Raw genomic sequence first — 25,726 nt, 5'->3', positions numbered from 1 at the left:
CCTGCTTTGGAGCAGAGGATCAGTTCTTGGGATGGGGAAACAAGGTGACTGGCAGACCTGGCTGACTTGGCTGGCACTACGGTGGGTGGAGAAATGGCTCTCTCCTACAGCGATGGAGAGGAGGAGTTGAGGATAGGGCTCAAATCCCAAATCAGAGCTCTGATGGGTGTGAGAGGAAGCCACATTTAGCCCTACTCTTCCCAGGCACTAGATGGCTCCAGGGAGCCACTGGCTTTGGCTGCTTTCCTCTGCTGCCTGGGGCCTGTGGGTTCAGGCTGGGGATTCAGACTCTCTCCCTGTCTCTAACCCCCGGGGAGTTGGGGAGGGGCTTGGACTCGCTGGAGATTCCCACCATCCCCCCTGCTCTCCTTTTCAGCCCTGAGCAGGAGCCCAGCAAGGAGGTTGAGCCCGTGGAGGCAGCTGAGCCGGAGGTAAGGCCAGCAGGCCAGGGAGGGGAGGGCTCTGGAAGGCCTCGGAGGTTGTGCCCTGCACCACGGCCGTCCTGAGCCTCAAGATCCAGTTGGAGACCCCCACGGGCTTGGTTCTTCTCACAGGTTCCCAAGAACGAAGGGAGGACCTCGGGGCCTGGCGGTGCCGCCAAGATCACCCCCAGCACACCAGGCTCACGGCGTGCCGCTGATGGCCCAGCAGCGCCCTCGGAAGGGCAGCGAGGTGGGCCTTCTTGATCTGCAGCGTGCAGATGCCCAGGGTCCTGGTGGGCCTTGGTGGTCTCACCCTGAATTTCTCTGTGGGGCCAAGGGTGCCCCATTTTCCGGGCTGATAGGCTGAAGTAAATGAAGCCCGGGGGGTGCCTAGACCTCCTTTGAGTCTGTAGGTTTTTTATCTCCCCCCTTTTGGCTGGAGCTGCTGCTGAGTACTGTGTGAGTAGCCTCACCTGGCTGGGGCAGGATGGAAGTAGGGGAAGGGCCTGAATTGGCCAGGTCAAAGCCTGGAGCCACCCTCTAAGGGGCAGCAGGGAGAGCCATATGCCATATGACCTGGCCTCTCTCGCTGGTCACCTCTGAACTTTATGGGTCCTCCCCTCTCTAAAGAGGGCAGGGGGAAGCGTGGCCCAGAGCTGGGCAGGAGCCCTGCCTGGCTTCCCAGACTGCCCAGGGGTGTCCCAGGCTCCACTCACATCTCCCTGGGTAGAGTGCTTCTCTCTCTGGTGGGAAGAGCACTGCAGCTGTGAGATCTTGAACGCAGCTTCCCCATCTTTACCACGGGGTCAGGGACGATGGCCCTGCTAGCCCCGTAGCCCCCAGGGTTGCTGCAAGGACCCTCCATGGAGTAAAGGAAGTGCAAAGGCTGATGATAGAGATTGGTGCTTTCTCCTAGCCGTGCCCTGCACCCTACCTTGACCCTGCAGCAAGAGCCCTCTATCATGTCATTATTGGCTGAAAGGGTCAGGAGTGGAATTTAGATGCTGTTCAAGTAGCCTTTTAGAGCTTGTAGCTTCTGTAAGGCTTCTGCTCCTGAAACGCCCCACACAGCCTTGGAGGTAGGTGGGATGCAGGTTGGGGCAGCCTCGACAGGATTGTCCTGTCCTTGTTGCAATGGCCAGGCCCTGCACTGGGAGCGAGGGGTCTTCAGGCCCGGGGTATAGCATGCTGGGCTCTGGATGCCCACGGATTTCTTGAGGCCAGTTGATGCTAGGCTGATGCTTCTGCCACCGGCCACCTGGGGTCTGCTGGGAAGACATTCTTGCCCCTGCCAGGGCTGCTGCACTGGGCACCTTCCCCTAACCCCTCCATCGCCACCCTGCCACCATCATCCCTGCAACCCCACTGAGATTGCTTTCTTCACAGAGGCCAAGACTGACCAAACAGATGAGCCGAAGGAGCCACCCCAGAGTGTCAGGTTTGCATTTGGGAAGGGGGTGCAGGTTGGCGTCTAGGTTTGAGGGGCCCAGTTGGGTGTGAGCCTCAAGTCCACATCGGGGGAGGGTGGACATGTGGTCAGGGGCCTCTGCTGCCTGTCACCTGGGTGTATCCTGGTGCTCTGGTTAACCAAGCAGGTGGCTTGATGCTGTGGGATGACCTCTGGCCTAGGTGTAGGTGACTGGATTTTGACCCTGGCCTTCGGGCTGCTTGACCTTAGACTGGTCACTTCCTTCCTCTGGGCAGCATATAGGCTTGGCCAGGGAGACCCCACCTCTGTGGCTCCTTTAAGCTCTGCCCGTCTGTAGTCCTGTTCTCAGGGGTGAGCTTTAACGGGCATGGCTGGGGTTCTGGGAAGGGGCTCCGGGGTCAGCCGAGAGCCGGGGGAGCCCCTTCAACGGGGCTGGGATTGATCTGCCGCCTGATGCCGCTGCCGCCGGTGCCTCGGCAGGAGGAAGCGCAGCTACAAGCAGGCGGTGAGTGAGCCGGATGAGGAGCAGCCCCTGGAGGATGAGGACGAGGAGCTGCAGCCCCCCAGGAGCAAGACCCCGTCCCCGCCCTGTCCGGCCAGCAAGGTGAGCTGGGTGTCCGCCCGGCCCCATGGGCCCTCCCCTGGCCTGCTGTGCTCTGAATCCGGTTCCCGCCTGCAGGTGGTGCGGCCCCTGCGGACCTTCCTCCACACCGTGCAGCGGAACCAGATGCTCATGACCCCCACCTCCGGCCTCCGCAGCAGCGGCATGAAGTCCTTCATTAAGCGCAATACCCCCCTGCGCATGGACCCCAAGGTGAGGAAGCCTGTCCGCCACGCCGAGCTCGGCCAGAGCCGGGGCAGCGCGGCCCAAGGCCCCAGGAGTAGCGTGGGTCTGGGCGGCAATGGGTGAGGCCTGGCGTTGGGCGAGGGCCAGCCTGAGCCTCTGCGGCCCTGGGCTGCCTCCACGTTTGGGGACATCATCTTGACCGTGGGCTCTGGGTGGCAGTGTGTGGACACAGCCCGTTCAGTCTTGGGCCCCTGGGCCAGGAAGTTGCAGAATTAGCCTAATAGCCACTGACCCTGGTCATCTGTCTCCAAACCTTCTGGTGGTTTGTGTGATGAGGTGAGGGGCACGTGAGGACACTTACCCTCCTTTATTTCCTGGGGAATGAGGGTTGGGTGAGATGAGAGGCAGTGGTGGAGCCTGGCAGACCTGAGCAGACTCGCTGGCACAGCCAGAAGTGTAGCCGGCTTTCCAGGAGGTTCTCCAGCCTGGCATTAACTGTTGCCTTTTTCCTTGTCTCCTCTCTTCCACAGTGCAGCTTCGTCGTAAGTAAAGCCTTTTCGTGTCCTTGTTACCTAGCTCCACCTTGCACTTAGCCGCTGTTGCCCTTTCCCTGTGTAACTGACAGCACTTGTAGATACTAACTTTGTCAGCGGGAGTGTTAAGAGAGATGGGGTGGTGGGAGGTCCTGGAGGTGCTGGGTGGCTGGTTGGAGGCACTCAGGAGTTCTGGAGCTGAGCGTCCTTCTGCACCGCCTGCTCTCCTGCCCTCTCTGCCTTGACTGTGCTCCCAGGAGGATAAAGTCGTGCAGGAGGAAGCAAGTGGGGGTGTGACCTGCAGCTATACCAGGGCTACAGTGTGAAATGTTTCCCAGACCCCCAGGGTCTGGGGCTGTGAAGAGAACAGACGAGTTCTTTCTGATCTCCAGAGATACTGAGATTTATTAGTTCACGGACCCAAGCTACTGCCTTGAGGGCAAAATGAGAGGGGAAGCAGGAGGTCTGGCTCAGAGCCATAGTTGGAGGCTGGGTCTTGCCAAGTGACGGTGTAACTGTTGGTGGCAGTTTCTGGAAACAAGACCACAGGAGCTGTTCTCTTCTCAGACACCTCAGAGCTGAGCTGAGCTGGGCCCCCTGCTATAAGCAAGGAACCCTGGAGAGCTGGGACCTGCTCAGCCCGCACTCCTGGCTCCCTGGGGTATCCTGTGCTGGGTGCCATTCGGCAGCCCATCCATTCCTTTAGTCGCTGCAGATACTCCCACCGGCTGCACAGAGTGGCCGGGTGGCAGCTGGGAGGGCTTCTGCCTCCAGCCGAGCCCTGAGCTGCGCTGTCCGCGACTTGGTGGGTGGGACGGTCCTCCCAGCAGCTGGACGGCTGGTACCTGAATTTGCCTCTCCACGAGGCAGCTGGTCTGTCTGGGTGGAGGAGGCAGCAGTGTGGCTTCCAGGACTCCAGCCAACAGCTGCGTGGTCTCCTGGCACCGATTTTCTCACCAGGTCTCTGCTAGGCCCACAGCAGTGACCAAAACTCTGATTGTTCTTTGGAGCTTCCCTTTTCTGTCCTTCTGCCAAGAAGTTCGGTCAGTTTCCTTGCCTGCTGCTTGCTTTTGTGGCTGTGTCTAGGGCCACCTGGTGGGGAATGTGGGGGGGGAGAAAGAAATAAGTAGTAGATTTTTGCTCCAAATTTTTGGGAGCACAGCTCCATAGATTAGAGAGAAGGTTGTCCTCCCTCAGAATTTTGACTCTTGTGGGTTCCTATAAGTGCTGTGACCACTGTTGCCATGGGATAGCTTATGGGTTGGAGCATGAGAGAAATGAGAAAAGAGAAAAATCCCCAAGTAAGATTTCTGTGCTTTCTGTGTACTAGAAGTTCCCTTTCCGCTCCCTGAGCCAGAACAAGAGGGCTGTTCCCGGAGTTCTCTCTGTCTGCTCCTTGGTGATCCCCTCGGGGTTCCAGGCTGCATTGAGTGTACGAAAAATGGGTAAACTCACTGTTGATTTGGTGGGTGCTTCGAATTCTGGTCTTCTTCCCCAATCTGCCTGCTGTTATTGACTTTTCAGAGCCCTGAAATAGCTGCTCCGTGCATTCTATCCAGGTTTTATAGCCTCATTCAGTGGGAGAGACAGGGTGGAGCAGGATTGTACCATCTTACCCCTAACTGGAACCCTTTCTCTCCATCTTCAGCAGGATTGTATTACCTGAGGGTGAGATCTCTAGGTAGCAGTGCTCCTCTAGCCAGGGTCAGAGGCCAAGGAGGAACAGGCAGTAACCAGAGCAGGGAGAGCAGGGGCGATGTGTGGCTTAGCCCAGTGTGGGGGTCTGGTGGGAGCCAGGTTGGGGTGGTGGGTGTGGGCCTCCATTTGGGTCCCAGCTTTCACCTGCATCTCGTGACCTTTTACATGGAAAGCGCCAGTCTCGTCCTTGGCAGGATGGGCGTGGAGTCCCTGCCTGGCCCTGCTGGTTGCCCATTGCCATGGCTGTGCCACAGGGAGCCTGGGGCCTGCTGGGGAGGAGGGCTCCCACCATCAGTCTGCTGAACAGCCAGCTAGTACTTTAAAAGTTATTTTAAAAATTACTAACGTAAGACAGTAGTATCACAGGAAGTTTGGAAAATTAAAAAGTAACACCATCCCTAATTTATTTCACTAGCTATTACAACTTCTGGTAGAATTTGATGATATTTTCATTTATTCTCTTTTATTTGCTTTTCAGTCATTACAGAATAGTTGATATAGTAAAAAGAATGTGTGTGTATACATATACACACATACATATACCACATGGTATGTAAGTTATAAAGCAGGAATAACAGTAATAAATTAACACTTGTGTGTCCATCATCCCCTTAAACAGAACATTAACCACACTTTCAAAGCCACCTTTCTGCCCGCAATCATTCTTCATTCTCTTGTCAAATGCATTTTTTACTTATTTATAATCAGAGCATGCACCCAAATTTGAACCCTGGGTTTTGTGCTGCCCTTGGTTGTCAGGGCTCAGTCAAGGGCATTTGTGCAGGCTCTTGGGAAGCCTTTGGGACTCCCTAGGAGTTAAAATGGAAGCCACCATCCTCAGGCTGGGCGGGAGGGGGGCATGTTTGTGCAGTGACTCTGCTGCTTTGAAGAAGCTGTCTGGTGTTGCTGCTCATGTGGCTGAGGGCCTGGGGGACGGCTGGCGGCTGGAGTGGGGAAGATCCTGGGCGAGCCGTGTCCCCAGCTCTGTTGCTGTTCTCCATCATGTCCCACCATTCCCAGGAGAAGGAGCGGCAGCGCCTGGAGAACCTGCGGCGGAAGGAGGAGGCGGAGCAGCTCCGCAGACAGAAGGTGGAGGAGGACAAGCGGCGGCGGCTGGAGGAGGTGAAGCTGTAAGTGGCCTGGCTCCCATGCCCAAGCTGACCAGTGTCCTGCCCTGGCCTCGGCTAGCCACCCATGACTTCCTCGTGCCCCACAGGAAGCGGGAAGAGCGTCTCCGCAAAGTTCTACAGGCCCGGGAGCGGGTGGAACAGATGAAGGAGGAGAAGAAGAAGCAGATTGAGCAGAAGTTTGCTCAGATCGACGAGAAGACTGAGAAGGTATGAGCCTCTGGCTGGTGGGCGGCCAAGCTTCGGGGTGAATCTACCTGGTGGGCCCCAAGCAGTTCAGGGAACGACCCCTAGGGAAGTTAGGGGGTTGATGTCCCACACCTGTCCTGCCCCATGGGCCCTGGAGTCTGTGCTGAGCCAAGCTGAGGGTGGGAGTTCTAGCATCTGGGTCCTCCCAGCAGCTCTTTGCCAGTGGGTGGCTGACATTTCTGGACAGGACGGCTGTTGGGCACCTCCCCCTTGGGCTGGGGGTGCCTGCCATGCTCTGCAGGGTTGAAGTGAGCAGGGCTGCTCCAGTGAGCACATGTGGGGGGCTCTGCAGGCCAAGGAGGAGCGGTTGGCAGAGGAAAAGGCCAAGAAAAAGGCAGCAGCCAAGAAGATGGAGGAGGTGGAGGCACGCAGGAGGCAGGAGGAGGAGGCTCGGAGGCTCAAGTGGCTGCAGCAGGTATGAGTGCAGGTGGGCAGAGGGTTGGTGGTAACTGGTGGAGTGGGACAGGCTCCACCTCAGTGCTGTGAATGCCCACCTGGCACCAACATGGGCTCTGCTGAGTCACCCCTTGCAGGAGGTTCAACAAATGCCTCTGGAATGATGACAGTGACCTTCTTCCCTTTTTCTGTAGTAGCGGCAGTTTGAGGGTTAGGTACATGGACTCCGGAGCCAAACTTTTCTGAATTCAAATCTCAGTTCTGCCATTTATTAGCTGTGTGTCCTTAGGCAGATTACTTGACCTCTCTGTGCTTCATCTACTTCATTTAATGGTGATATCTCCTTGATGGGTTTGTTGGGAGGATTAGATGTGTTAATGTACCTAAAGTGCTCAGATCAGTGCCTGGTGTGTGGTCAGTGTTTTCACCCACTCCCTGAGTGTCCCATCTCTAGGAGCAGGGGCCTAGCTCTTCCTAGGAGCTCAGAACGCTCGGCGTTGTGACTCAAGAATGCAAATCTGTTGCTGGGGTTATGATGCTAATGGCAAAAATTGATTGTTCTATGTATGTCGTCTGTATAAACCCAGCAACCCCATGAGAGGTAGGTAATTCTGTTGTCCCTGGTTTATAGACGAGGAAACAGGGCAGAGGGATTAAGTGACTTGCCCAGGGTCACACAGCCAGTGAGTCTGGCTCCAGCGTCTATACTCCTAAGCATGAAATCTGCTGCTGCAGCAAATGAAGTTGTTCCAAGATGCCTTTTTCAGGCTGGTCGTGGGGATTCCACGGAGCCGGGGTGCCTGGTGTTCCATAGCCCACCCTTGCTTTCCCGGCCATGGTGGCTGATAGGCACAGCCTGGCTTCCCGTGGTAGCAGGCACTCGGCCCCTCCCTCCCTGCGTCTCCGGCCCAGGCCTGCATGGAGGGCCCTGATCCTGCCCTCCGTTCCAATCTCAGGAGGAGGAAGAGCGGCAGCACCAAGAACTGCTGCAGAAGAAGAAGGAGGAGGAGCTGGAGCGGCTGCGAAAGGCGGCCGAGGCCAAGAGGCTGGCGGAGCAGCGCGAGCAGGAGCGGCAGCTGGCGGAGCAGGAGCGGAAGAGGGAGCAGGAGCGGAAGAGGGAGCTCGAGCGGCTCCAGGCCGAGAGGTGAGGGAGGACCTGGCGGGACTGGCAAGAGGTCCAGGCCTAGGTGGCCAAGGAGGCCTATGTCATCTCACCAGTCCTCCATCCTGGGTTCCTGTGCATGTATGTAGATGAACAAGACATAGCAGCTGCCAAGAGGCAGGTCTCATCACTTGGGGGCTTGAAAAGAAGGACAGGTTTTTCCGTTGGCTTCAAACCCAGGTGCCTGTAGCAGGTGACCACCTGAATACCAGGCACATTGGGTTTTGGAGATTTAAGGGGTCATGGGGGAGGTCGCTTGGGATTTTGTCTTGATTCTGCCTCTGAGCAGGTGTGCTGACCTCTTTGGTTCATTTTTCCCTCAGGTGACATAGGGAATGTGGTGGGACGAGGCAGTGTTTCCCAATAGGGGCACCAGTGATCTTAGTGGTGATATTTTTGGTACATTGCAGGATGTTTAGCATCCTTGCCCCTGCCCACTAAATGTACCTCCCCTGGCAATGATGACAAGTCAGTATGCCACCCCTCACCCAGCATTTCCCCACTGCCCCCCATTGAAATTTATGGGCCAGCCAATCCTGAGGTCTGCCAGTTCTCTGTGCAGGATAGGAACTCCACATCTAGTTCTCCAAGTGTTTATCTGGGGCCTACCATGTGCAAGGGAAGGCGAGATGCAGCCAGTGTCGGCTGGGAGAGATGTCAGTGTAGATGGACACTCCTGTGAGTGGATGTGGGGCACTGAGCCCACCTGTGGGGACGGACATGCAGGCATGTGCAAGCCCAGGCCCTACTTTGTCCTCTCTCCTGCCTCCACCTCTCTGGGTAACACCCAGGCTGGGAGGGTTGGACAAGACGTTTTTCTGCATCTGTCTTTGTGAGTGGCCCTAGTCCTCATGGAGAGACGGAGGATCATGGCTATTGGGCTCATCTGTGTCGGAGCCTCTCCCAGTGCTTCATCGAGTTGACCAACACAGCGACACAGATGTGTTCCTGGCCCTGTGAGCAGAATCAGAGTTGGGCATTGTAGGCTGACTTGCCCCTGGCAGTCTGGGATGGGGACAGCTAAGGTGATTTTAGAGCTGATTGTGTGCCAGGATGCCAGGGGCTCTATGGGTGAAGGTGGTGGTCAAGTGGCCGGCAGCTCTGGACCGGGTTCCTTACCACTTGCTTACAGCCCTTGGTTGCAGCCTCCCTGAGGGCCAGTGGACCAGAGGAGATGGTTCGGAGAGGCCAGATGACCTGTTCACAGCCACAAGCTAGCAAAGCTGTGGGCAGCTCCTGTTCCTCCATGTGCCAGGCTTGGAGCTGGAGTCAGCCCTGTGGCGTAGGCAGAGTGGAGCATTTGAAACAGCTTGGTGTTGGGGAGGGAACATGGGTTCTCCCATTAAATTCTCCTGATGACCCTGGAGGAGATGTGTTCTGGTTCCCATTCTCAGGAAAAGTGAGGCTCAGAGATCTACATTGGTGGGAGGGTGTTCGGTTTGCTAATGCTGCTATTAAGCAAAATACCAGAAATGGATTGGCTTTTATAAAGGGGGGTTATTTGGTTACAAAGTTACAGTCTTAAGTCCATAAAGTGTCTGAGGTAAGGCATCAACAAAGGGTACTTTCACTGAAGGATGGCCAGTGGCATCAAGAAAACCTCTGTTTGCTGGGAAGGCACGTAGCTGGTGTTTGCTTGCTCCCAGGTTGCGTTTCAAAATGGCATTCTCCAAAATGTTGCTCTTGGGACATTTGTCCTCTCTTAGCTGCAGCTTCTCTTCAAAATGTCACTCTCAGTTGCTCTGAGGTCCTTGTCTGTGAACTCCTTTATACAACTCCAGTGATCCAATTAACACCCACCCTGAATGGGTGGGGTAACACCTCCATGGAAATTATCCAATCTAACTTTTCACTCACAGTTGATTGAATCACATCTCCATGGAAACACTCAAAGAATTCCAATCTAATCAACACAAATATGTCTGCCCCCACAAGATTGTATGAAAGATACTGGTGTTTTGGGGGACATAATACATCCAAACTGGCACAGAGGGTGAGGCCAGACTCTGGTGGTCTCCAAAGCTGTGCTCTGAGGCCCGTTCCCTGCATCCTTGGCTGTGCACAGTCCTAGCCCTTCCAGCCAAAACTGCAGCTCTGGACTCTAAGCCGGTGTGCCCGTTCTGCTGTCCTGTCTTCTGAGGCATGTCCCAATGGGCCTGCCCTGAGGTCCTCTTGCTTGGTCCTCAGGGAGCAGCAGGAGAAGGAGAAGGCCCTGCGGCTGCAGAAGGAGCGACTGCAGAAGGAACTGGAGGAGAAAAAGAGAAAGGTAAGGGGTCTGGGGTGTGGGGTCCCCATGAGGTCTAAGGGGAGCTGTGCTATGGAGAGTGTGAGGCAGGCCCCAATCTTGGCACCCCTGGTGCAGGAGCTGCCTGGCCTGCTGCATGGGTGGGTGAGCCTTGGGGGAGAGGAGGGCACATACCTGCTCCCTAATGCTGCACCTGGTGCCTGTTCCCCAGGAAGAGCAGCAGCGCCTGGCTGAGCGTCGGCTGCAGGAGGAGCAGGAGAAGAAAGCTAAGGAGGCGGCAGCGGCAAGCAAAAACCTGAATGTGACTGTGGACGTGCAGGTGAGGCCCAGGCCCCAGAGCAGATTATTCTCTTCCCAAAAGCCTGGAGGCACAGGCTATGTTAAGATCCTGAGGAAGAGGAAGGGTACAAGTGGCCCAGTTGTTTTTTTGTTGATATGTCTGTTTCTTATTCTAAAAGTAGAAATGGTTGTAAAAAGGCGAGTAAACTTCATAAAAGAGTATAAAGTAAAAAGGAGGGGGGAGAGCACCTTCCGAGTTAAACTCTATTAAGCTTAATCTCTGTCCTTCCAGGTTGTTACATTTATAGCCAGTTTACACACGTATGTACACACACAAACTTTTTTTTCACTGAAAACATGCTTTTATTCATAGTACCGATAAGTTTTATACAGTATGAATTCTTAACGTGTGCCCTACAAGTATTGCTGTATGAATAAGTGATTTTGTATGGCTTTCCATAAATAACATCTCCAGCATGAATTATCTGGCACTCCCTTAAGGAACTTCATCCTCCAGTAAAGACCTGTCTCTCTATCATTTGGAGCAGTGGATGAAGATACTTCCACTTTTATTACATGCATATCATGATTTCTCTCACATTGTATATCATCAGATCATTGTACTAAGGCTTTGCTGCATAGGTGACATTGATATTTGTTTTCTCAAATATGAATTGGCTTACATTGATGAAGTAGTGGGAGGAGTAAAAGGTCTCCTAGATTGATTAAAAACAGTGTGTCTTCAGTTGTGTGTTCTTTAGTAAGTTTAAAATTTAAATCAAGAGTTGAAATCTCTTCCATTTTCAAAACATTTGTATTATAGGCTACATCATGTAATCTGATGTCTGAACATTAACCAAAGCCTTTCAAGTGTATGGCATTTATAAGGTTTCACCCAGTTTGTGTTCTCTCATGTTGTCAAAGTTTTCTAACATAACCTAAGGTTTCCCCATATAAATGATATTCTTATGGTATCATTCCACCGTGAGTTTTCTCATGTATTCAAAAGTCAGAATGAAGGGTGAAGGCTTTCCCAAACAGATGACAAAAGTAAGTTTTCTATTCACTGTGAATTCTCTCATGATTTTTTTTAGGTGAGAACATTGAGTGAAGGCTTTCCCACATAGATGACATTCGTAGGGTTTCTCTACAACTTTCCCACACAGATGACATTCATAAGGTTTCAGTCCAGTGTGTGTCCTGTTATATAATGGGTGAAGACTTTCCCACATTGATGACATTTATAAGGTTTCTCTCCAGTGTGAATTCACTCATGTTCTCTCAGGGCAGAACATCGAGTGAAGGCTTTCCCACATAGCTGACAATCATAGGGTCTTTCTCTACTGTGAATTCTCTCATATACACTAAGTTGAGAAATTCTATTGAAGGCTTTCCCCACACAGATGATCTCTCTCTGTTGTGAGTTCTCTTATGTTGTCTTAGGGTAGAGAAATGAATGAAGGCTTTCCAACATAGATGACATTCATAGGGTCTCTCTCCAATGACAGAGATACATTTTAAAATAGGCACAGACTATACTGGCCATTTGGCAGCTTTTTTCCTAGTGTATACACCTGTATGTTCCAGCACTTATTTTTTTTAGATGTATAAATAGCTATTTCCAAATTTATTTCCCAGTCTTGCTTTAAATTAACTTCATATACACACATTATAATTTAATTTGTACAATTATTTAGGGCTTATATATTTACAGATATATGTATATAATATTTTTATTCAATCTGTAACTGGATAAATGTATTTATCCATAAATACCCAATGCTATAAAAAACTAGTGTCCCCTTTTCTACCTTAGCCACAATACCATTATCACAACTAATCTAATATCAGTGGTTGAACCTCCATTTTTCACGTATGTGTCATAAATACTTTTTAAACTTTTTAAAAAGCTGTTCCCCAATAAGGTCCATACATTATGATTGGTTAATAAGTATTTTTTAAAGCAGTGTTATTGAGATGAATTCATATACCATTCAATCCATCCCAAGTGTACAGTCAGTGTCTTCTAGTATATTCAGAGTTGTGCATTGATCACCCTGAAGAGGGTTCACTATGTTATACAATTCCTTGTTTCATCTTCTGGCTTTCCTTCTAGCGAGACAGAGGACCCTAAACTCTCCCTTAAACCCACTATCACACCCACATATCATCATTGTTAATTACACTCACTATAAAGTGCTACTATCACCTCCATCCATTTCCAAACATTTATAATCAACCTTATTATATATTATTATATATGCTGTACAAATTAAGCATCAGCTCCCCATTCTCTACCCTCATTCTATTTCTGGTGATGTATGTTTTGGATATTAGCACCATGAGTTTGCTAATTATGTTTAGTTCATATTAGTGAGGTCATTTGTCCTTTTGTTTCTGAATTATTTCACTCAACGTAATGTCCTCAAGGTTCATCCATGTAGTGACATGCATGACTTCGTTTCTTCTTACAGCTGCATAATATTCTATTGTATGTATATGCCACATTTTATTTATCCATTCATTGGTTGATGGACACCTGAGTTGTTTATATCTTTCAGCAATTGTGAATAATGCTGCTACGAACATTGCTGTGCAAATGTCTGTGTCTCTGCTTTCAGTTCTTCTGAGTATATAACTAGTAGTGGGATTGCCATATCATATGGCAGTTCTATATTTAGTGTCCTGAAGAACTGCCAAACTTTCTTAGACAATGGCTGCACTGTTTTACATTCCCAACAATAGTGAATAAGTGTTCCTGTTTTTCCACATCATCGCCAACATTTGTAATTTTCTGTTTTTTTTTTTTAATAGTGGCCATTATAGTAGGTGTGAAATGTTATCATTGTGGTTTTGATTTGCATTTCCCTGTTAGCTTGTGATGTTGAACATCTTTTCATGTGCTTTTTAGCCGTTTGTATATCTTCTTTGGAAGAATGTCTGCTCATGTCTTTTGCCCATTTTTAAATTGGGTTGTTTGTCTTTTTATTCTTGACTTGTAGGATCTCTGTGTATCTTGGATAGTAGACCCTTATCGAATATGTGGTTTCCAAGTATTTTCTCCCGTTGAATAGCCTGCGTTTTCACCCTCTTGACAAAGTCCTTTGAAGTACCAAAGTATTCAGTTTTGAGGAGGTGCCATTTATCTTTTTTTTTTTTCTTTTTCATTTTGTTGCTTTTGCTTTGGGTGTAAGGTCTAAGAAACCACCTCCTACCACAAGATCTTGAAGATGCTCCCCTACATTTTCTTTTAGGAGTTTTATGGTTCTGGCTTTTATATTAGGTCTTTGATCCATTTTGAGTTAATTTTTATATTATGTGTAAGATAAGGATCTCTTTCATTCTTTTGGATATGGATATCCAGTTCTCCCAGCACCGTCTGTTGAAGACTGCTCTGTCTTAATAGGATGGACTTGGCACCCTTGTCAAAAATCAATTGGCCATAGATGTGAGGATCAACTTCTTAACTCTCAATTAGATTCCATTGGTCAGTAAGTCTATCTTAATGCTAGTAACATGCTGTTTTTATCACTGTAGCTTTGCAATCTGCTTTAAACCCAGAAAGTGAGGGTATTCCAACTTAATTTTTCTTTTTCAAGATGCTTTTGGTGATTTGGGGCCCCTTACCCTTCCAAGTAAATTTGGTAATTGACTTCCAATTCTGCAAAGTAGGCTGTTGGAATTTTGATTGGGATTGCATTGAATCTGTTAATCAGTTTGGGTGCAGTTGATATCTTAACAATATTTAGTCTTCCAATCCATAAACAGAGAATGTCCTTCCATTTATTTATGTCTTCTTTGATTTCTTTTAGCAATGCTTTGTAGTTTTCTGTATATAGGTTCTTTAAATCCTTAGTTAAGTTTGTTCCTAGGTATTTGATTCTTTTTGTTGCTTTTCTAATTGGATTTTTTCCCCCTAATTTCCTCCTCAGATTGCTTATTAACAGTGTATAGCAACACTATTGATTTTTGCATGTTAATCTTGTACCCTGCTACTTTGCTGAACTCATGTATTAGGGTTAGTAGGTTTGCTATAGATTTTTTAGGGACTTGCTAGGTATAGGATCATATCATCTGCAAATATTGACAGTTTTGCTTCTCTCTTTCTGATTTGGATGCCTTTTGTTTCTTTTTCTTGCCTAATTGCTCTAGCTAGAACTTTTCGTACAATGTGGAACAAGTGGTGTCAGTGGGCATCCTTGTCTTCTTTTTGTTCTCAACGGGAAAGCTTTCAGTCTTTCAGCATTGACTATGATTTTAGCTGTATTTTTTTTCATACATGCCCTTTATCATGTTGAGGTTTCCTTCTGTTCCTATCTTTCAAAATGTTTTTATCAAGAAGAGATGCTGGATTTTGCTGAGTATCTTTTCTGCATTAATTGAGATGATCATGTGGTTCTCCTCCTTCAATTTGTTAATGTTTGTATTACATTAATTGATTTTCTTGTGTTGAACCACTATTGCATACCTGGGATACCACTTAATCATGGTGCATGAATCTTTTAATGTATAGTTTGATTCAATTTGCAAATATTTTAAGGATTTTTGCATCTATATTCATTAGAAAGATTGTTCTATAATTTTCCTTTTTTTGTAGCAGCCTTATCTGGTTTTGGTATTAGGGTGAAGTTGGCTTCATAGAAAGAGATAGGTGGTTTTCCTGCCTCTTCAATTTTCTGGAAGAGTTTGTGCAGGATTGGTATTAATTCTTCTTGGAATGATTGGTAGAATTCATCTGTGAAACCATCTGGCCCTGGGCTTTTCTTTCTTGGGAGGTTTTTTTTTTTTTTTTTTTAATTAAATTCGGTTTTATTGAAATATATTCACATACCATACAATCATCCATGGTGTACAATCAACTGTTCACAGTATGATCATCTAGTTATGCATTCATCACCACAATCTATTTCTGAACATTTTCCTTACATCAGAAAGAATCAGAATAAGAATAAAAAATAAAAGTAAAAAAGAACACCCAAACCGTCCCCCCCACCATCCCACCCTATTTTTCATTTAGTTTTTGTCCCCATTTTTCTACTCATCCATCCATACACTAGATAAAAGGAGTGTGATCCACAAGGTTTACACAATCACACTGTCACCTCTTGGGAGGTTTTTGATGACTGTTTCAATCTCTTGTGATTGGTTTGTTGAGATCTTCGGTGTCTTCTGGAGTCAGCGTGATTTGTTTGCGTGTTTTAGAGTGTCCATTTCATCTAAGTTGTCTAGTTTGTTGTCATACAGTTGTTCATGTTATTCTTTTATGATCTTTTTATTTCTTTGGGGTCGGTAGTAATGTCCCCCTTTCCATTTCCAATTTCATTTATTTACATCTTCTCTCTTTTTTTCAATTATCAGTCCAGGTTGATCTCAAAAAACCAACTTTTGGTTTTTGCTGATTCTATTGTGTTTTTTTTTGTTGTTGTTGTCAACTCCATTTATTTCTGCTGTAATCTTTGGTATTTATTTCTTTTTGCTTGCTTTGGGATTTGTTTGCTGTTCTTTTTCTGGTTCCTCCAGGTGCGTTGTTAAGTCTTTGATTTTAGCTCTTTCTTCCTTTTTAATGTAGGTGTTTAGGGCTTTAAATTGCCCTCCAAATATTGCCTTCACTGCATCCCATAATTTTGATATATTGTGTTCTCATTTTCTTTTGTCTCAGGATGTTTACTGATTTCTCTTACAATTTCTCCTTTGACCCACCAGTTGTTTAATCTCCATAAATTTGTGCATTTTCCTATCTTCTATCTGTTGTTGATTTCCAGCTTGATTCCAATATGATCAAATAAATGCTTTTATAATTTCACTTTTTTAAAATTATTAAGACCTTTTGTGACTCAACATGTGGTTTATCCTGGTGAATGATCCATGAATACTTGAGAAGAAAGTATATCCTGCTGTTTTGGGGTATATTATTCTGTATATGTATGTTTTGTCTTATTCATTTATCAAATTACTCATGTTCTCTATTTCCTTATTGATCATCTGTCTAGATATTGTATCTATTGATGTGAGTCATGTATTAAAATGTCCAAGTATTATTGTAGATTTATCTGTTTCTCTCTCCAGTTTTGCCAATGTTTCCCTCATGTATTTTGGGGCACCCTGGTTAGGTGTGTGTGTGTGTGTGTGTGTGTGTGTGTGTGTGTGTGTATTTTTTTTTTAATTCAACTTTATTGAGATATAGTTACATACCATACAGTCATCCAAAGTATACAATCAATTGTTCACAGTACCATTGTATAGTTGTGCATTCATCACCACAATTAATTTTTGAACATTTTCATTACCACACACACACACAAAAGAAAAAGAGTAAAAATTAAAGTAAAAAAGAACACCCAAAACATCCCATTCTCTCCACCCCTATCTATTACTCATTTACTTTTTGTGTACATTTTTCTATTTTTCTGTCCATACACCTTCTAAAGGGAGGGTGAGCCACAAGGTTTTCACAATCACACAGTCACACAGTGTAATCTATATAGTCATACAGTCATCTTCAAGGCTACTGGGTTGCAGTTCAACAGTTTAAGGTATTTCCTTCTAGCTATTCCAGTACTGTAAAAACTAAAAAGGGGTATCTTTATAACATGTAAGAATAACCTCCAGAATGTTCTCTCAACTCCATTTGAAATCTCTCAGCCACCGAAACTTCATTTTGTTTCATTTCTCTTCCCCCTTTTGTTCAAGAAGGCTTTCTCAATCCAACGATGCTGGGTTCACATTCATCCCTGGGTGTCATGTCCCATGTTGCCAAGGAGATTTACGCCCCTGGGAGTCATGTCCCATGTAGGGGGGAGGGCAGCAAGTCCACCTGTTGAGTTGACTTAGAGAGGACACATCTGAACAACAGAAGAGGTTCTGTGGGGGTGACTTTTAGGCACAATTATAAGTAGGCTTAACTTCTCCTTAGGTGCATGTATATTTATGATTGTTATTTCTTCCTGCTGGATTGCTCCTTTTATTATTATATAATGTCCTTCTTTGTCTCTTTTGTCTGATATTATTATAGCTACCCTAGCTTTTTTGGGTTACTGTTTGATTAGAATATCTTTTTTCCAGCTATTCATTTTCAACCTGTTTGTATCTTTGGGTCTGAGGTGAGTCTCTTGTGGACAGCAAATAGATGGCTCATATATTTTTTTATCCATTCTGCCTGCCTGTGTCTTTTGATTGGGGAGTTTAATCCATTAACCTTCAATGCTATTAATGTAAAGGAAGTACTTAACCATTTTATCCTTGGGCTTTTATATGTTGTGTTTTATTATTGTCTCTCCTTTTCCCCTTTTAGTTACCTTTACCCATACTCTTCATTTCTACACTGTTCTCCAAGCCTCTCCTTTTCTTTTCTTTCAGCCTGCAGGACTCCCTTTAGTATTTTTTGTAGTGTAGGTCTTTTGTGAATGATCTCTCTCAGCTTCTGCTTATCTTTGAGTATCTTAAACTCTCCCTCTTTTTTGAAAGACCGCTTTGCCAGTTAAAGAATTCTTAACTGACAGTTTTTCTCTTTCAGTATCTTGAATATATCATACCACCGCCTTCTTGCCTCCATGGTTTCTGATGAAAAATTGGCGCTTAGTCTTACCGGGCATCCCTTATGTGTATTGAATCATTTTTCTCTTGCTGCTTTCAGAATTCTCTCTTTATTTTTTGCAGTTGACATTCTGATTTGTATGTGTCTTGGAGTAGGTCTATTCAGATTTACTTGCTTTTGAGTATGTTGTGCTTCTTGGACTGGGGAATCAATGCCTTCCACAAGAGTTGGGGAAGTTCTCAGTATTATTTCCTCAAAATATTCCTTCTGTTCCTTTTCCCTTCCCTTCTCCTTTTTGGACACCCATGACACGAATGTTTGTGTGCTATATTTTGTCAATCAGTTTCCTGAGACCTTGCTCAAATTTTCCCATTCTTTTTTCTGTCTGTTGTAATTTGTATGCTCTGCCTTTCTAGCGCGTTGAACTTTTCTTCTGCCTCTACAAATCTGTTGCTGTGTGTCTCTAGTGTGTTTTTAATTTCATTGATTGTGCCTTTATTCCCATAAGATCTGTTATTTTTCTTTGCATGCTTTCAAATTCTTCTTTATACTCACCCAGTTTCTTTTTAATGTCCTTTTTTTTTTTTTTTTTTTAGCCATCTCTTTGAATTGTTTTAGGAGATTTATCTGAACATCTTTGATTAGTTGTTCCAGATTTTTGTATCTCTTCTGACTTTTTGATTTGCTTCTTGGGCCATATTTTCCTGTTTCTTAATATGGCTTGTTATTTTTTGCCGATGTCTGCCTGTGAAGGTCAGATTCTCTCGTCAAAGCTTTTGTTGTTGATTGGGTTTGTGTAAATGTTCTTCCTTGATACTTGGTTCTTCAGTATTACCCAACCAGGGCTGGGCCAGGGACCCACGAAGGGGCACACAGCAGTTCCACAGGGCTCTGGGGAGAAGATCAGGTAAAGATGCCATAAAGCCTTTAATTCAGCTCCACAAGTTGTGCTTTCCTGGTCTGCCCAGCATGTGGCCTTCTTTGCTCAAAAGCCTTTTAGACATTTTCCTGAAGGTGCACTTTCCACACCTTCCGGTAGATGGTGATCATCTGCAACCTATTCTCCCAAGCCCTCAGAAGGCTGAGAAGCTCCCAGCACACTCCAGACAGTGGCATAGCCATGCCTGGTGCGGGGGGGAGGAGGCGTGGAGCTGGAGTGGGGGCAGGTTGAAACTAACTGTCCCAGCAGTCCAAATTCACCAGCTGAAAGCTGGAATATTGCTTGACTGTGCCCCATCCTGTTCTTGTGAGGTTGAAACTCCAGGGCCCTTCCAATTTGTAGCTGCCTGCCTCCCAGGGACCGGAAAACTAAACATTTTCTGCCCTCAAAGTGGGGGTGGGTACCAGGAGCTGGAGCTGGGGTGGGGAGTTCCTCACCATCTCTCACTGCAGCTTCTCAGTCTCTTCCTCCTGCGCTTTCCTGGGTGTTGAACAGTACTCTCCCTGATCTCCAGAGCCCCAGACCATTGTTCTGGCAGTTTCTGTCTGACCCCTGGTTGTTTTTCTGGGAGAGAAGTGACCCAGCCTCTCCCTCATCACCCATTGTAGATCCTCTCTAATATGTCTTTTTAAAAATCTCTGGATCTCTTATTTTTAATGGTTGTGTAGTACTTCTTAGTTTGATATATGAAAATTTCTTTATCCAGGCCTATCGATGGGCAGTTAGGCTATTTCCAGCTGTTACAACCAAAATGTAATATGAGGAAGGATTTCACTATAGCACAGGTTAAAATGTTGAAAACGCAGAAATTAGCTAGGAGGTCTTCCATGATGCATGGTTAAGTCATGAGTCATGGAGTATCTGGTGCAGGGTCCTGAGCTGTCAAAGGACAGAGGTCAGCCTGGATGCACTGACCCGGTGGGATGGTCACTCTGTACTGAACATGAAGATGCAGTGTAGGGTGTGTGGACCAACTTTTCAAAATTAGAAGGAGGAATTGCAGGGGGCGGTGCGCTGACAGCCATGCCATCTCTTCCAGTCTCCTGCGTGTACCTCTTATCAAATGACCCCACAAGGACCCAAGGGGCCCCCCAAGATCAACCCGGATAACTACGGCATGGACCTGAATAGCGATGACTCCACTGACGACGAGGCCCATCCCCGGAAGCCCATCCCTGCCTGGGCCAGCGGTAAGGCCCGTCCTCACTGGTTACTTGAGGGCCTGGAGGGAGTGGCCTGTTGCCCTGAGGGTGTCGGGGGGCTGCTGTGCCCATGGGCTGATGGCTTGAGGCAGTAGCCTGAGAAAACTCCATTGGGCCTGGGGCTGTGCCTGGGAAGTATGGGGCTTCTGCAGCCAGCAGGCTCAGCTTAGGACCAGACCTGCTGTGTTGGCCTCCTTGTTCTCAACCAAACATGCAAATTGCAGCCAGCCCTGTCCAGGCACTGTGCTGGGTGTTCTGGCTTGGATAGCAGACCCCTTCTTGGAATCCTGGTCAGCAGGGAAATTGAGACATGGGCCCTGCTGAACAACCTGGGTATGATGCTAAGAATGGGGTTTAGGCAAAGCGCTAAGAGCTGGAGCCCCTGGGAGTTTCCAGCCAATTGGGGAAATGCAGGCGAGGCCCTGAGGAGGGGCATGGGGGCACTTGAACAGGATTTGACCCTGGACTTGACAGGCCTCAGTGTTTAAACAGGACTGTGGGTGAGTGTGACAGGACAGTCTGGGTGCCAGGCCTGTCGGGAGTGGAGCTGGGTCAAGCATGCACAGTGGATGCTTCAGAGGTTGCTGAGCTGGGGGTCTGCAGCATCATACTTCTCATCAGGAGGGGTCAGGAATCCTGTAGGGGGTCAGCATGTTGCAGAACTCAACTGACTTCTGTGAATTTCTCCTCATTTGAACTGCACAGTAACTGGAGTCTGACTTAGTCACCTTAACTACCAGTGTCAAGTCATCAGGGGGTGTGGCTGGGTGTGTGTGCATGTGTGTCTGTGTGCCAACCCACCTAATCGTAGCTGATCTTAGACAGCCAACTTCAACACTCTCAGACTCCTCCTCAGGGAAATGGGGTGATCAGGTCCATCTGGGATGTTTTACTGAGGACTGAATGAGTTAGTGTGTGGAAGTGCTTGGAGGGGGCCTGGTACAGAGCTAGGGCGCAATGCACGTTCCTTCCTTTGACCGTCGAGGCCCTTGCCAGCCTCACTGCCATAGGCTGTGAGCCTCCCACACAGGGAGGGGGGAGGTACCTCCCTCCCAGGTGGGAGTGGAGACATGCCCAGGGGTAAGGGCATGTAGGGAGAGTGTTCCCAGTGTTTGACGGCAGGGGGGCAGGAGGAGAACTGTAAGCAGGCTGGGGTGGAGAGGGTGACGAGGGGCCTGCAGGCAAGGCCGGGGAGAGGGGAAGGAGCCGCAAGGTCTTGACCTGTCCCTCCGCGTTCCCCCCAGGCACCCAGCTCAGCCAGGCCATCATCCACCAGTACTACCACCCCCCAAACCTTCTGGAGCTCTTCGGAACCATTCTCCCACTGGACTTGGAGGACATCTTCAAGAAGAGCAAGCCCCGCTACCATAAGCGCACTAGCTCTGCCGTCTGGAACTCACCACCCCTGCAGGGCTCCAGGGTCCCTGGCAGCTTGGCCTACAGCCTGAAGAGGCACTGAGGCAGACCCAAGGGCCGTGTCAGGCAGTCTCAGCCCCGTGTGTCTGTCTGTCTCTGTGGATCTGGTGCCCTCCGCTGGGTGTGCATCTCTGAGGGTTTGGTCAGCAGTGTGCATTGCTGTCGTCTGTGTGCGGGTGTTTCTGCTGCAGGTGGAAGGTGAACCCAGGCCTGTCTGACGCTGGGTGTGGTGGGTGGGTGGGTGAGAAACAGGCCCAGCCTCCCCTGGCCCGTAGGCAGCACTCTGTAAATAGACTGTGAGAATTTGTGGAATTTTAGCCTCTGGTGTTTGTGAGCTAGACTAATAAAGTATATTCCTTCAAGCCTGCTGTGGGTATCGTGAGGACTGGGGCCCTGACATGGTGCCAAGTCTTGGACCACTGCGTGGGCTGGTGACCTGAGCCCTGTCCCTTCCCCTGGGGTGTTCGCCATGACCACAGGGTCCCAGCCCCAGATCTGACTGGCAATCCAAGTTCTTCCAACTTCCATGGTGATCTTGGCACAGCCTCTGGGCAGCTGCTGAGAAACATGGTTCTTCTACAGTTACTTTCATGAAGGGGCAGGTGAAGATGTGTCTCGTTCCTTTCTGAGGAGCTCCCTTGTTGTAAAGGGGGGCTTCGTCAATGGGAAAGAGCAAGTGTTTAGGTCAGGAGACCTGGTCTCATGACCCGGTTCTGCACGTAGACAGTCTCTCCCTCTCTTGGCCTCGGGGGCTCCACTCGCTGCATGGGTGGTGAAAGGACTTGAGACTCTGTGTGCTGTTGAAGGGTGAGAGCTGATGGGAAGGACAAGGTCTCTTGAAACCACCTTGGGACCAGAGCTGGCCAGCAGTGAGATGTTTCCCCAACAGAACCAGGTGGCCACTAATCAAATGCTTAGTGTCACTGAAAGTAGACCCTGGTGCTGCCCACTAGCTGCCTGCTGTATTCTAAATGTGTCACTTGGCCCTAACCATCTGCAGCTCCAGCCATCACAACAGTGTCATCACTATAGCCCCTGAGCCAAAGAAAGCTGTAGTCAGTTTTTGCAAAGTTTATTGGAACACACCCACACACATTCGTTCACCTATTGTCTATGGCTGCTCTGCTGTAGGGCAGAGTTAGGGAGCTGTGATAGAGGCCTTCTGGCCTGCAAAGCTGAAAATACTATTTGGCCCTTTGTAGAAAAAGTGCTGACTCCTGCTTTAGGACAAAATAAAGGCTAAGTGTGAGAGTGCCTCAAAAAATGAGGATATAGTGAGCACACACAATAGACCAAAGTCTAGAAGATTCAACCCGTGCAAGAAAGATGTTTTGTGGTTTTTTCAAATACAGTGTGCAATTCAGATTTGATCCATATGGTCTCTGACTGGAAACCGTTGTGTTGAATAAACTGGTGAGTGTGTCTTTGCCTCAAATCCCAATGTCAAAGTGTCACTGCTAGTACAGAGTGTATTTACTTAGTGTGTTTGAGAAAAAGTTGTTCAAAAATAACATAGTCCTAGTTGCTTTGCATCTTCATCAGCACTTGGTATTGTCAGTAATTTTTATTTCAGACATTCTAATAGATGTGTAGTGGTAGCTCATCATGGTTTTAATTTGTGTTTCCCTAATGGTTACAGTGAACATCTTTTCATGTTTATTTGCCATCTGTTTATCCTTTGGCAAAGTGTCTGTTCAAGACTTTCCAATTTTTTAATTGGATTGTTTAATTACTGTTGAGATTTAAGAGTTGTTTATATATTATGGATACAAATCCTTTGTCAGTTATTTGCTTCGCAATATTTCTCCCAAACTGTGGCTTGTCTTTTAATTCACATGACAATGTCTTTCACGGAGAAACATTTAAACTTTTGATGAAGTCCCATTTATTAAAAATTTTTTTTCTTTTCTGGATTGTTCTTCTGGAGTCATGTCTATGAAACCTTTGCTTTGTCCCTGGTCTTGAAGATTTTCTCCCATTTTCTTCTAAATATTATATAGTTCTACATATTTCATTTAGATCTATGTTTGATTTTGAGTTAACTTTTTAAAAGGTGTGAGGTTTGTGTGGTGGTTTATATGGATGGATGTTTAATTGTTCAGCATAATTTGTTGAAGATATACCCTTTTTCCACTGCGTATCCTTTTGCATCCTTGTCCATAATCACTGAGCCTATTTGTGAGGGTCTCTTTCTTGACTGGTTCCGATCATGATAGCTTTGTCATACATCAAAGTCTGGAGTATGTGATTCCTTCAATTTTATTCTTTATCAAAATTATTTTGGCAATCTATTTTGCCTTTCAATATAAATTTAGAGTATGCTGACTGTGCTGGTTTGAATGTATTATGTCCCCCAGAAAAAGCCATATTCTTTGATGCAATCTTGTGGGGCAGACATAATAGTGGAGATTAAGTTGGAACGTTTGGATTAGGTTGTTTGCATGGAGATGCGCCCCACCCAACTGTAGATGATAACTGATGGGATATTTCCATGGAGGCGTGGCCCCACCCATGCAGGGTGGGCCTTGATCAGTGGAGCCATATAAATGTGCTGACTCAAAGAGAAGGAACTCAGTGCAGCTGTGAGTGACGTTTTGAAGAGGAGCAAGCTTGCTAGAGAGGAACATCCTGGGAGAAAGCCATTTTGAAACCAGAACTTTGGAGAAGACACCAGTCACATGCCTTCCCAGCTAATAGAGATTTTCCGGATGCCATTGGCCATCCTCCAGTGAAGGTACCCGATTACTGATGTGTTTGTTACCTTAGACACTTTATGGCCTTAAGACTGTAACTGTGTAGCCAAATAAACCCCCTTTTTATAAAAGCCAATCCATCTCTGGTGTTTTGTATTCTGCAGCAGTAGCAAACTAGAACACTGACCATGCAAAAAATCCGGTGGGGATTTTGATTGGAATTGCATCAAATCTAGAGTTAAATTTGGGGAGAAAAATATATTTATTATAATGAGTCCTCTAATCCAGAAACATGATGTCTCTCTATTTTTTATGCTTTTTTTTTTATTTTTTTATTTTTTTTAAAATCAGCATTCTGTAGTTCTTAGCATATAAGTCCTATACATTTTCTTAGATTTTTATATCTAAATATTTCTTTTTGGGGGAGCTATTGTAATTGGTATTGTTTTTCTGATTTGGTTTCTACTTGTTCATTGCTGTACTATGGAAGTACATTTTAGTTTTTTGTATGTTGCCCTTGCATCTTGTGATGCAACTAAGGCAGGATTTAGAGAGATATTTATAACACCAAATATCTGTGTTAGAAAAATCAGTGACCTCAGCTTCCACTTTAAGGAACTAGAAAAGAAGAGCAAATTAAACTCAGTGTAAGCAGAAGGGAAGTAACAAAGGTATGACCAGAAGTCAATAGACTGGAAAAGAGAAAAATAATAGGGAAAATTGAAGAAACCTAAAGCTGGTTTTGAGACCAATAAAATTGATAAACCTCTTTTCAGACTGGTCGGGAGAAAATGAAGAGACGTATGACTTCTATAAGAAATGAGAGAAGTGACATCACTACAGGTAGTACAGACTTTAAGACATGGTAAGAGAATGTTATGAACAACTTCATGAAGATAAATTTGGAAATTTAAATGAAGTTGGATATTATTTCAATAATAGAAAACCTAAATTGCCTCATATCTCTCAAATAGAACTTGTAGATAAAAATCTGACACACGCACAAAAACTCTGGTAAATTTTACCACATATTTAAGAAGGGAATAATACCAATTCTACAGAATGCTAACCTCTTCCAGAAAATTAAAGAGGAAAGAACAGTTCCCATCTGTCTGTGAGGCCAACATTGCCTTGGTCTCAAAACCAAAGACACTGGGACCTGATCATGCCTTTTGTGGGGCACATGATCAGTCCCCAACAGCGAGTGTGTTAATGCTTTTCTCCCACTGTCAGGATGAAGGCAAGGGTGTCCTCATCCCTACTGCTACATTGAATCGAAGGCTCTAGCTGGTGCAATAAGGTAAGAAGAACATATATTGGAAAGGAAGAATTAACACAGTCTTTATTTGAAGATGTCATATACAGAAAAATCAAGTTTATTTTTATATACTAACCCTGCACAGCCAGAAATTAAAATTTAAAAAGATTTAATTTTAAGCAGTTTACAATATTGTAAAAAGCTACCAAATGCTTTAAGAATAAGTTTGATAAAGATGTGAAAGATCTCTACAGTGAAAATTAAAAATGTCACAGAGAGGAAATGAAGACCAAAGAGGAGACAGACACTGTGTTGATAGACTGGAAACTCACTACTGTTAAGATGTCACTTCTCCC

The 25,726-nt window shown here is 46.7% G+C and overlaps 1 protein-coding gene across 2 annotated transcripts in view; it reads left to right on the top strand.

Annotated features, from left to right (window-relative positions):
* Positions 1–21,640, top strand: part of LOC119536111 (inner centromere protein) — a 42,407-nt gene extending 20,767 nt beyond the window's left edge. Inside the window, exons 6-19 of one of the 2 annotated variants that reach the window (XM_037838746.1) lie at positions 377–431; positions 555–672; positions 1,809–1,860; positions 2,332–2,455; positions 2,531–2,665; positions 3,169–3,180; positions 5,890–5,999; positions 6,086–6,206; positions 6,538–6,660; positions 7,598–7,785; positions 9,991–10,069; positions 10,260–10,367; positions 19,841–19,991; positions 21,248–21,640. In XM_037838746.1, the coding sequence (XP_037694674.1) occupies positions 377–431; positions 555–672; positions 1,809–1,860; positions 2,332–2,455; positions 2,531–2,665; positions 3,169–3,180; positions 5,890–5,999; positions 6,086–6,206; positions 6,538–6,660; positions 7,598–7,785; positions 9,991–10,069; positions 10,260–10,367; positions 19,841–19,991; positions 21,248–21,462 (1,591 nt within the window). In that variant the 3' untranslated portion in view covers positions 21,463–21,640. The remainder of the gene's footprint in view (positions 1–376; positions 432–554; positions 673–1,808; positions 1,861–2,331; positions 2,456–2,530; positions 2,666–3,168; positions 3,181–5,889; positions 6,000–6,085; positions 6,207–6,537; positions 6,661–7,597; positions 7,786–9,990; positions 10,070–10,259; positions 10,368–19,840; positions 19,992–21,247) is intronic. The other variant, XM_037838747.1, reaches the window with a different exon arrangement.
* The last annotated feature ends 4,086 nt before the right edge of the window (positions 21,641–25,726 follow it).

Source organism: Choloepus didactylus, chromosome 6 (assembly GCF_015220235.1).
Source record: "Choloepus didactylus isolate mChoDid1 chromosome 6, mChoDid1.pri, whole genome shotgun sequence".
Lineage (NCBI taxonomy): Eukaryota > Metazoa > Chordata > Mammalia > Pilosa > Megalonychidae > Choloepus > Choloepus didactylus.
Note: the sequence above shows the minus strand (reverse complement) of the source record. Positions and strands in the feature narration are given on the sequence as shown.